Consider the following 12,097-nt stretch of genomic DNA (forward strand, 5'->3'; position numbering starts at 1 on the left):
ACCTACTTAAAAGCCAGGCATAATGTTACAGTATTCAAATCCCAGTGGTGGAGGAGCAGAGACAGATCCCTGGAACTCACTGACCAGCCAGTTTAGCCTATCAGTGAGCTCCATTTTCTGTGACGAACACTGTCTAAAAAATTAAGGTTGACCAGGTGTGGAGGCACATGCCTTTGATCCTAGAGACAGAACTCTATATGTTCAAGTCTAGCCTGGCCTACATAGTGAGTACCAGACTAGCTAAGGCAACATAGTGAGACCCTGTCTCAAAAAACAAAAGCAAAACCAAAACACCCAGAGGTAGAAAAGCCATTAAGGAAGATTCTGGCCTCCACATGTACCAACACACAAGTACATGCATATCCACACGCATAAATGAACATGTACACACATACAGCACACACACACAGAGTTGCTGTCATACTCCATTACTTCCTTCTCTAGCATGTTTTCATTGTCTCTGTTCATGTTGAACTCTATTATCCACTATAAACTTACAAATAGAAGGTTAAAGGTGACAACCAAACACAAAGTCCTCTGTCATCTTAGAGCTTCCCTCCAGTTCAGCTGAGTCAGCCTCACATTGGGTCTAGAGGCCTCCTTCCTGGTTACCAGTTGCACACTGCCCTCTGCTGTAAGAGAAACACATTCTAGTTTCTTTTCTGTTTGCTCTGATAAAACACTCAGACCAAAAGCAGCTAATGGATTATATAGTCCATCACTAAGAGAAGTCACGGCTGGAATTCAACCAGAAATTTCAAGCAGAAACCATGGAGGAATGTTGCTTGCTGGCTCACTTTCAAGCTTTTTTATACAGCTCAGCAACACCTGCCCAGAGGTGGTAGCTCTCTCAGAGGGCTGGGCCTTCCTCAGACAATTAACAATCAAGGTAATACCCTACAATCAGGGCCACAGAACAAAGTAATCTGAACAATTCCTCAATGGGGGCTTTCCTCTCACATGACAGGCACACACTGGATGACTGACAAAGCTAACTGGTTCTTTATACTCACCCACTCTTGTAGCTGGAGAGTTTCTCTCCGGGTCCCAAAAAGTCTCCACAGCCCACTTATAAAATAAACACAGGGAAGCTTCTATTATGTAAATTGGCCTAATGGCTCAGGCTTCTTGCTATCTAGTTCTTGTATCTTACATTAACCCATAGCTAATAATCTATAAGTTGCCACGTGGCTCATGGCTTACCAGTACTTTACATCTCACTTTTCATGGTGGAGACTGGCAGCATCTCTCTGTCTCAGCTTTCCACCTCTCAGAAATCTCCTCATTCTTGTCCCTCCTACACTATCCTTCCTGCCTGGCTACAGGCCAATCACCTTTTTATTTATCAATCAATCATAGCAACATATATTTACAGCATACAGGACATCACACAGCACACTCTTGCAATCTTTCCAGCCCACTCTGCAATGAACCCAGGACCTTGAGGAGAAGTGGAAGTGGACAGTAAGTTTCACACCTAGCTAAGGCAATATTGGCAGGTGATAGCTCCTGGAAAAGGGAGAATTGGTTTTATTTAAGGATGTGGACTCTGGCGTGTTGACTACCCTCCATTGAAAAACCACACATCAAGAGTGTATGGGCAGCACTGGCTGTCCCTGATGGCTTCAAAAGAAAAAGCAGACACAAAGTTGAGCAGGTACCGAAAGGGAGTGGATCCAGGTGAGCTAGCTCATCATTTATGAGCATTTGCTGCTCTTGCAGATGACAAGAGTTTGATTCCCAGCACCCACCTGGTGACTCACAACCATTTGTATCTCTAGTTTACCAGTATCCAAGTCCCTCTCTGACCTCTGCAGGCACCAGAGAAGGTACATAAGAACATGCCAGTGAAACACCTATACATATGAAGTTAAATGAGTAAATATTTCAAGAGACTACTGTGGGATGACTCATCCCTAGCAGGCTTGAAGCCCACCCAAGTAAAAGAGATACTGTCTGAGAGCCAGCCTGGGTCTGGCTAAGGGCCATAGCAACAGCAGCTGAAGCATGATGGAGATGACCTGGACCAATGAGAGACAGCCATGTCACACCAGCAAATGCATATTCATCAGACCTCCCCCTAGGGAGGGGTGGAGGGTATATAAGGCTTGCCTCTAACTGAATAAACTGAGCTTGTGGTTTCGACATTCTCCTGGAGTCTGTGTGCCATTGACTCTATGACTACTTGACCCCCTCCCACAAAGGGAACAACAGAACGGACCTGCTATAGACTATGACTTCTCACGCTGAGTTTCAGAGTGTTAGGGCACTTGCATAACAGGCAGGAAGTCTTAGCTTCAATCCACAGTAACACAAAATGACATCACAGAATATTAACTGTAGAAGAACAGAGACCATTTAATTAATTCTTGGAGCTCTGTGTATTGTGGTAACCTGAAGGAAGAGCTGAAGGAAGAGATATGGTGGTAACTTTCACATTGCAGGGTAGCACTAAGGAAACTGCACTGCCTAATGGAGTTTAATTTCACAATGGAATGTAGAGTTTAATGTTGTTTGCCTGCTATGGTATTCAGCATACAAAACCAAGAGTAAATCTTCCCTCCCTGATCAAAGGTTTGATTTAGGAATAGAAGGGTGAGTGGAGTGGAGTGACCTACCTGGTCCTTGGAAGTTACTGTAGCAGCTATCTTGGAAACACTATTGGCTGCTGAGGATTGGACACTGTAGCTGTTAGCTAATGGTTCCTGGTGTTCAGGGACAAGCAGCTGCACAATATCAGGAACCTGGCCTCATTCACTATAAGACCAAGTGATTGTGTGAGGTGAGTGGAGGGTTGTGCTAAGCAGCTCAGTGTTGGGGTGACCATGGGCTGCTAGAACTTTACACCTCCCACACAGTTGCATACCAGCTCCCCTATGAGTTGCACAAGTTCTGGGATCCTGGTCACAGCCTCATGCCATGGGGCCACCAAAGCCCTCAGGAGAGAACTGAACCTGGATTTCCTCAGCCCTGTGTGCCATGTGCCAGGAGCTATTCCAGAAGGAGTCTAGGCTGAATGTTTTGATCAGCAACACAGTCAACTCCTAGGACTTGTATATGCATACTGAAGATGACCATGACATGGGTTTGTGATTTTGGAGTCAATCAAACATTCTTTTTTTTTTTTTTACCAGATAATAAGTTTAGAGTTCTCAGAGGTGGCTATCAACAGAACACTCTGGTAATATACTTGTTAATTTTGGAGAAAAGTATCCCCAGCTGGCCACACTTGTCAATTTTTTGTCATGAGCCTGTATCAAAGGTCCACTGGAAAGGTATGAAGGCTTTCATCTCTTACATCTCTTGACATCGATCAGACAGTGTGTTGTGAAGGAATTTAGGTGTTTTTTGAAGAATGCATGACTGTCGAAAGCTGTGGAGGACTCTGGAGGAAGAGAATCCTGGCACATCAGTGAAGTGATGTCTGGCATATTGAAGCTGGAGAAAGGAGTAAGAACTATTTCCAAAGGGGATACCAGTTACATGTTAGTGAAGAATGCTGTGCCAGTAGCCCTTGCCACATAAAAACCTAATTTTGGTTTTAGAAAGTGCTACTAAGGTACATGCAGCAAGTTGCAATATAGCCAGGGCTACACATGGTAAGGGAAATATATATATTTCAAGTCACTTAGCCACCATGTATCAGCTGTCCCAGCCATAGAATCTTTTTGTTTTGTTTTGTTTTCAAGACAGGGTTTCTCTGTGTAGTTTTGGTGCCTGTCCTGGATCTCACTCTGTAGACCAGGCTGCCTCTAACTCACAGAGATCTGCCTGCATTTCCTCTGGAGTACTGAGGTTACAGGAATCCAGCAAAGCTTGAGTGTAGCTGGAATATGCTCTGCTCCCTCCTGGGCTCGCAGCTGCTCAGACCCCCCAAAAATCACACAGAGGCTTATATTATTTTCAAACTATGTGGCCTAATGGCTCAGGCTTCTCACTAGCTAGCTCTTACATCTTAAATTGACCCATTTCTATAAATCTATACTTTGCCATGTGGCTTGTGGATTACTGGTACTTTATACCTTGCTTCTTCTGGCGATGGCTAGCAGCATCTCCACAGCTCTGCCTTTCTTATTCCTCTCTCTCTCTAGTTGGAATGCTCCACCTAACCTTATTCCATCTCACCATTGGATAAGCAGCTTTATTTATCGACCAATCAGAGCAACATTTATTCACAGCTTACAGATCAACATCCCACAGCACTTCCCCTTTTCTTTCTAATCAAAAAGGAACGTTTTAACTTTAGCATAGTAATATTCCATATAACAAAACAGTTATCAAGCAATAATTACAGTTACAATATCTAGTCTATATGTATTTGGCAAAATCAAGGAAAATATTTTATCATGTATCCTATATTTGTGAGTCTAAAGGATTATATCTAATTTATCTTTTATCATAACCAAGGAAAATTATACCTATCTAGTCTTCAACTGCATTTAAGACCTCAGAACAATATAATGGAACCTAAGTAAACAGCAAATGCAATGTAAGCAACTTTTAAAATTCTGGAAATGACAAAGACAGCTGTTTGCATGGACAGTAATCCCAAGTTCCCCTGTAACTTTCGGGCACCAATGTAGAGCAAAGGACATGGTCAACAAGACAAAGCAACATCCTACAGAATGAGAAAAGATCTTTACAGACCCCAGATCTGACAGAGGGGTGATATTTAGAATATATGAAGAACTCAAGAAATTAAACTTCAAAATGCCCAACCATCCAATTAAGAAATGGCCTATACAGTCTCTTGCTGCAGCAAGGTGCCTGGGATCACTTGGAGCGCAAGCACGGAACAAGACTCCACGGGTTGTAAGAAAATGGCAGACAAGCCAGACTTGGGGGAAATCGCCAGCTTCAATAAGGCCAAGCTGAAGAAAACCAAGATGCAGGAGAAGAACACCCTGCCGACCAAAGAGACCACTGAACAGGAAAAGAGGAGTGAAATTTCCTAAAAGCCTAGACTGGAGGATTCCCACAACCCAACCCACCCCGTGATCTCTGAGACCCCCTTGTGATGTGGAGGAAGAGCCACCTCCAAGATGGACTGGAGCCACAAGCTGCACTGTGAATCCAGGCAGCAGATGCCACTGGCATGCAGTTCTCTGAAGGGGAGGGGGGATAATCAGAATGCCGAATTCCACCAATTTGCCCTGGGATATTATAGAAAATGATTTGTATAATTGATAGAAATAAAACACACCTCGTGGCATGGCCAAAAAAAAGAAGAAGAAAAAAAGAAAAGAAAATAAATGGCCTATAGAGCTAAAGAGAGAATTTTCAACAGAGGAAGCTCAAATGGCTGAAAAACATTTAGGAATTGCTCAACATCCCTAATTATCAGGCAAATACAAATCAAAACGACACTGAGATACCACCTTACACCTGTCAGAATGGTTAAGAACAAAAACACTGAAGACAGCTTATGCTAGAGAGGGTGTGGAGCAAGGGGAACTCTCCTCCACTGTTGGTGGGAATGCAAACTTGTACAGCCACTTTGGAAATCAATATGGCGCTTTCTTAGAAAATTGGGAATCAATCTTCCCCCAAGTCCCAGCTATACCACTCTTGGGCATATACCCAAGGAATGCTCAATCATACCACAAGGGCACATGCTCAGCTATGTTCATAGCAGCATTATTTGTAATAGCCAGAACCTGGAAACAACCTAGATGCCCTTCAACTGAAGAATGGATAAATAAAATGTGGTACATGTACACAGTGGAGTACTACTCAGCAGTAAAAAACAATGACATCATGAGGTTTACATGCAAATGGATGGATCTAGAAAAAATCATCCTGAGTGAGGTAACCCAGACTCAAAAAGAGAAATATGGTATGTACTCACTAATAACAGGATAAAAGATGTAAAACAAAGGATGACTAGACTGCTACTCACGACTTCAGGGAAGCTACCTAGAAAATAGGACCCTAAGAAAGATACAGGGATCACCCAATGACAGAGAAATGGATGAGATCTACATGAGAAAACTGGACATGGCGGGGTTAATGAATTGCAAGTGTCAAGGGAAAGAGAGCTTAGGGGAGCACAAGAACCCAGCTGGATCAAGAACAGAGAGAGAACAAGGAAAAGGAGACCATGATAAATGAAGACCCCATGGGAATAGGAAGAAGCAGAGTGTTAGAGAGGTCCCCAGAAATCCACAAAGATACCTCCACAATAGACTACTTCCAATGGTCAAGAGAAAGCCTGATCTGACCTAGTCTGGTGATCAGATGGCCAAACACTCTAACTGTCTTGCTAGAACTCTCATCCAATGACTGATGGAAGCAGATGCAAAGATCCTCCGCCAGGCCCCAGGTGGAACTCCAGGAGTCCAATTGGCAAGAAAGAGTAGGGATTGTATAAACAAGGTTGTTGAGACTAAGACTGGAAAAAGCACTGGGACAAATAGCCAAACTAATGGAAACACATGAACTATGAACCAATAGCTGAGGAGCCCCTAACTGGATCAGGCCCTCTGGATAAGTGAGACAGTTGATTAACTTGAACGGTTTGGAGGGCCCCGAGGCAGTGAAATCAGGACCTGTCCTTAGTGCATGAGCTGGCTTTTTGGAACCTAGGGCCTGTGCAGAGATACTTTGGTCAGCCTGGGTGGAGGAGGGGACTGGACCTGCCTGGACTGAATCTACCAGGCTGAGCTGAATCCCCAGGGGAGTCCTTGCCCTGGAGGAGAAGGGAATGGGGGGTGGGCAGGGGGAGGAAGGTAGGAGGTAGGACAGGAGAATCCGTGGCTGATAGGTACAATTAAATTAAATTATAAAATAAATAAAAAAATAAAATCTCTAATATTCCTTGCAAAAAAATGCTTTGTACTACAACCAGACACAAGATTTAGATTTGAAAATATATACATTTCCCAGCTGCAAAAAAAAAGGAGAGATTGTCTTTCTTTCTTTCATTTTTTTTTTGTTGTTTTGTTTTGTTTTTTTTGACACAGGGTTTCTCTGTGTAGTTTTGGTGCCTTTCCTGGATCTCACATTGTAGACTAGGCTGGCCTCAAACTCAGAAAGATCTGCCTGCCTCAGCCTCCCCAGTGCTGGGATTAAAGGCGTGCACCACCACTGCCCAGCTGTCTTTCTTAAAGTTATCCACTCACCTCCACATGTATGTCATAGTACACACACACAGACACACACACATACAAACACACACACACACACACACACACACACACAATTTTAAAAATGTTAAAATGTCAGCAAGCACTTAGTAATAAGCATAATGAACAATATGCAAAATCCTACACATAAAACTATAAAATATTGTGAAAGACAGACCAAGACTGAGCATGGCAATGCATCCTTATATTTGCAGAGTTAAAAAAGGATAAGATGGGAGGAAGATCTATTTGAGGTCAGGAAGGCATGCACAGCATGTTTAAGACTAGGGTAAATGATGAATAATTTGTCTCAAAACATTGAAAATAATTATTACTGGAGTGTTACTCTGTTAATGAAGATTTACTATGATAATGGCACTTGTCTCCCACAAAGTAATCCCAATAAAAGTCGTAGTAAATACTATTGTGGGATTGACAAACTAGTACTCAAGAAGAAACAGAACGAAGCTGGACTTCACATAATCAGATATCCAAATTCATAAAACGATAGTTATTAAGACAGGGTACAGCCTTTAATCCCAGCACTCAGGAGGCAGAGGCAAGCAGATATCTGTGAGTTCAAGGCCAGCCTGGGCTACAGAGTGAGGTCCACGAAAAAGCTCCAATGCTACACAGAGCAATCCTGTCTCAAAAAAAAAAAAGAAAAAAAACAAACAACAACAACATAAAGGACAGTTGCTATTTAATGCCTGCTAATTTAGGAAAGATTTCTTTTGTTGTGATGCACATGTTATAAAATTATATTGCAATGGCTGAATATTGAGGACATATACAAGAGTTATTGATGATCCACTTTAAATTAGTGATCTTTATCTATACTATTTCAATAATTTTTTTTGTGATATTTATCTTCTGTTCCTGAATATTTTCCTGAATGTATGTCTGTACATCACTTACATGCAGTACACATCAAATCAAGAACAGGGCACCTGATCCCCTGGTACTGGAGTTAAAGACACTTGTGAACCACCATGTGGATGCTGGGAAATGAACCCCAAATCTCTGTAAAAGCAGCCAGTGCATCTAACCTCTGAGCCAACTTTCCAGCCATCTATGAAAAATTTATTAGTACAATTTCAGTGTTTGAAAATATTTAAAGTTTGTTTTAAAATAAAGGAACTTTAAAAATACTAAAGTAATTCATCTTATGTCAGTAATGTTAATGACTGAGTTGTTAATTGCATTATGTATAAAATTATACTTTACCAAACCAATTAAATATGATACAGAATGCCTGAATAGTCCTATAAGTATCAAAAATTTGAAACATTATTTTAAATTCTTCCTATAAAGTAAACACTAGACTGAGATAACTTTTGATATCTGATGTCCCATTAGGCAAGGAAAGATTATTGAAATATTATTTGATACTTCCAGAGACCAGACCGGAGCAAACGACTAATTTATTTCTGACCTCAGAAGAAAATGGCTTGACTAAGACACTTTGTAGACAAGGGTCATGAATGAACATAGATAAAGCAGTAAAGAGCAGGTTTGAGAGAGACCTCAGTACATAAGAGCACTAGCTGCTCTTCCAGAGGACCAGACTTTGACTCCCAGCACCTACATGGAGGTTCACAATCATCAGTATCTCTAGTCTCAGAGATCTAACACCCGCTTTTGTCCTCCAAGGACACAAGACACCCACTTAGTGCACAGATGCACATGCAGACAAAATGCCTCTTCACATACAAATACATAAAATTTGTAAAAAGAAAACAAAACAGAAACTAGTGACACATAAATGCAAAAATACATTATTAGAGTCAGATCTAACTTAGCAAAGCAAAGCTGGCTTAGTATGAGCAAACCCATAAATGTAATTCATTCTTTTGATACATTAAAGACAAAATACCCATCATAATCATTTCATCAGACATGTCTTATTTAAAAACTTACTGAGAAGAGAGGATGCTCAGGAGACTTCAACCCTGCACAAAGGAAGGATTGCTGAATTCAGGAGAAATAGTCTTCCCCAGGGAAGAGCACACCATTTGGTTACCTAATACCAAATGGCCAGCCCTGAAAATATACACACTAGTAAGATTATACAGACTGAGAAGAGGTTAGACAGGACTTCCAGGAAGAAAGAGGGAATGAGTGATGAATGTACATGTTTGACAGACACCAGGGGACATGGAGAGCAAATAGGAGGTGCTAGATGGGAGAGAGGTAAAAAGCCATGAGGAAAAACATTGATATAAATGGGTTAATTTAAATTATAGGAGCTAGTGGGACAAGCCTAAATGATAGGCTGAGATTTTCATAATTAATAATATGAACCCATGTTGTTTTTTTTATTGTAAGCTGGAGGCCCAAAGGAAAAAAATATTTTCCTACAAGTATTTTCCTACAGCAGCACTTACATCTTGGTTATAAACCACAGAATACTGAGGATGGTGGCACATGTCTTTAATCCCAGCATGCAGGAGGCAGAGTCAAGGGGATCTCTGTGAGTTTGAGGCCAGCCTGGTAGACACAATGGTTTTCAGTCTAGCTAGGTTTAGACTGTAAAAGGTTAACTGAAAAAAAGGAGATAATGAAATTGGGCAGTAATTAAAACTGTGATTTTTAATTTACCTATTGTCACAAATTGTGTATTTTGGATCAGTGCTATGCTGGGAAGGATGAAGAAGCGAGTGGAATGTCCTAATTGTCTATTTGCTTGTTCACTGGCTCACTTACAAGGTGAGGGGAGCTCTGCTGGCCTTGCTGTCTTCTGTCACGTTTCTTTTTTATATTAATGTTTTATTTACTTTTGTTTTCATTTTACATACCAACCCCTCTTCTCTCTCCCTCCCCTTCTCCCTCTTCCCCCAGCTCCCCCTCATCCCACCCCCTGGCAATGGGAACAGGACTTATCCCGGATACATGAACTGGCTTTATTTTTTAATGTCTAATTCATTTTACATACCAAACACAGAACCCCCTCTCATCCCTCCTCCATATCCTTCCCCTACCTTCTCCCCAATCCTCTCCCCATCCCCTCCTCCCAAAGGGTTAGTCCATCCATGGGGGAACATAAATCTTGGAACATTCAGTTAAGGCAGGACCAAGCTTCTCCCCCATGCATGAAGGCTGAGCAAGGTGACTCTCCATAGGTAATGGGATCCAGAAAGCCAGCTCATGAGTCAGTGATAGTTCCTGATCCCACTGCCAGGTTGCCGCTCAAACAGACCAAACTACACAACTGTCTCCCGCATGCAGAGGGCATAGTACAGTCACATGCAGGCTCCACAGCTGTCAGTGTAAAGTTAGTGAGTTTCCATGCATTTGTTTCAGTTGTCTCTGTAGATTTCCCTATCACGTCTTGAAACCACTTGCTCATATAATCCTTCTTCCCTGTCTTTGACTGGTTCCTGGAGCTCAGCCTGGTGCTTGATTGTGTATCTCTGCACCTGCTTCCATCTGTTACTGGATGAAGACTCTAAGATGACAGTTAAGGTATTCACTAATCTGATTACCAGGGTAAGCCAGGTCAGGCACCATCTCCATTATTGCTAGTAGTTTAATCTGGGGTCAACCTTGTGGATTCCTCAGAATTTCCCTAGCACTAGGTTTCTCCCTGGCCCCATAATGTCTCCGTCTATCAAGATATCTCTTTCATTGGTTTCCCACTCCATCCCTGCCCCCCCCAACTTGACCATGTTCTCATTTCCTGTCCCCTTCCTATGATTGGCCCCCTTACCCCCAGTTTACTCATGTAGATATCTTCTGTTTCTCCTTCCCAAGGTGATCCATGCATCCCACTCACAGTCCTCCTTGTTTCCTAGATCATGAACTACCTTTTTAGAGCACATTCCCTATGGTGCGATGTCTTATTCTGCCTAGTTTCCATAACACTTCTGAAGAAGGAGATTCTCTAAGTCTACAGAACTTAGATCATGGAAATTAACAGAGAAATCTGTCATTTTATCAAAAGCATGAGCTCTTTGTCAGGTCCCTCTTTGGTAAAGAAAAGGCTTAAAGCAAAACTCCAGGTTACTGTATAGTCTAAATTTTTATTATCGCCACCAGAAGGGTTTCTGAGAAATTTCAAATTAAAATGCATCTTGCATCTCAGATTACCCTTCCTATCAGTCTTATCTACAATGTTGTTCAAAGAGAGCAGTGAGGAGCTTCACTTCATAGAAGAGACACATTAAGTTCAATGACTTGAGAAGAAGGTTCTGTTTTAATGTATCCTTTAGAGTTGTTGGGTATTTTTTAATTTGTTTTTTTTGGGGGGTGTTTTTTTTTTTTCCCGTGTGGTTTGTTTGTTTTTGGAGACAGTGTTTCTCGGTGTAGCTTTACACCTTTCCTGGAACTCACTTGGTAGCCCAGGCTGGCTTCGAACTCACAGAGATCCTCCTGGCTCTGCCTCCCAAGTGCTGGGATTAAAGGCATGTGCCACCACCTCCGGATTCCTTTAGAGATTTTTTAAGTGCTTCTTTCCTACACGAAAGAAGAATTATTCTCAAAGTAAATATTGCAAGACAGCTAAGTTCTACTTCCTTACGACAGCATATTTTTACATCACCAAAAGTTACAAAGTGGAAGAAAATCAAGCAGCAAGTCAATCTCTACTCAAAAGGCTAACAATGCCTATGAGATGAAACCTGGAAAGATCTCTAACTACAAATTATACCCCTGAGACCAACACACCATATAAGACTATTGAACGTAAGTACAGAGAACTGCTCTCCAGAACTGCTTTTTCAAACATTAAAAAATTAATTGAACATTATTTTGGGGAGGAAGGAGATGTATGAAGATGGATTAGACAATTCTATAGACAGGGAAAAATTCTAGTTAAGAGACTTTAAAAGCTATTGTAGGTGTTTATTTGATACTAGCAACATGGTCAGTTATAAAATAGTTCTCTTGATCACAAAATAGTAAGGATTTAAACAATCCAAAGGTAAGAAATCTAGAAGCTTTAAACATGTTTTTTGACCTGAGCCCTAATTCTT

The 12,097-nt window shown here is 41.5% G+C and overlaps 1 protein-coding gene across 1 annotated transcript; it reads left to right on the plus strand.

Annotated features, from left to right (window-relative positions):
* Positions 1–4,820: 4,820 nt before the first annotated feature.
* On the plus strand, positions 4,821–4,955 carry LOC118575401 (thymosin beta-10-like). The gene has a single exon (XM_036175978.1). The coding sequence runs from the start codon at positions 4,821–4,823 to the stop codon at positions 4,953–4,955; it is 135 nt and encodes a 44-aa protein (XP_036031871.1).
* Positions 4,956–12,097: the final 7,142 nt, after the last annotated feature.

The sequence above is a fragment of the Onychomys torridus genome, unplaced genomic scaffold, assembly GCF_903995425.1.
Source record: "Onychomys torridus unplaced genomic scaffold, mOncTor1.1, whole genome shotgun sequence".
In the NCBI taxonomy this organism is placed as follows: Eukaryota; Metazoa; Chordata; class Mammalia; order Rodentia; family Cricetidae; genus Onychomys; species Onychomys torridus.

What these genes read in the sequence shown, in the direction of transcription:
- LOC118575401 (XM_036175978.1), top strand. Translation starts at nt 4,821, where the DNA reads ATGGCAGACAAGCCAGACTTGGGGGAAATCGCCAGCTTCAATAAGGCC.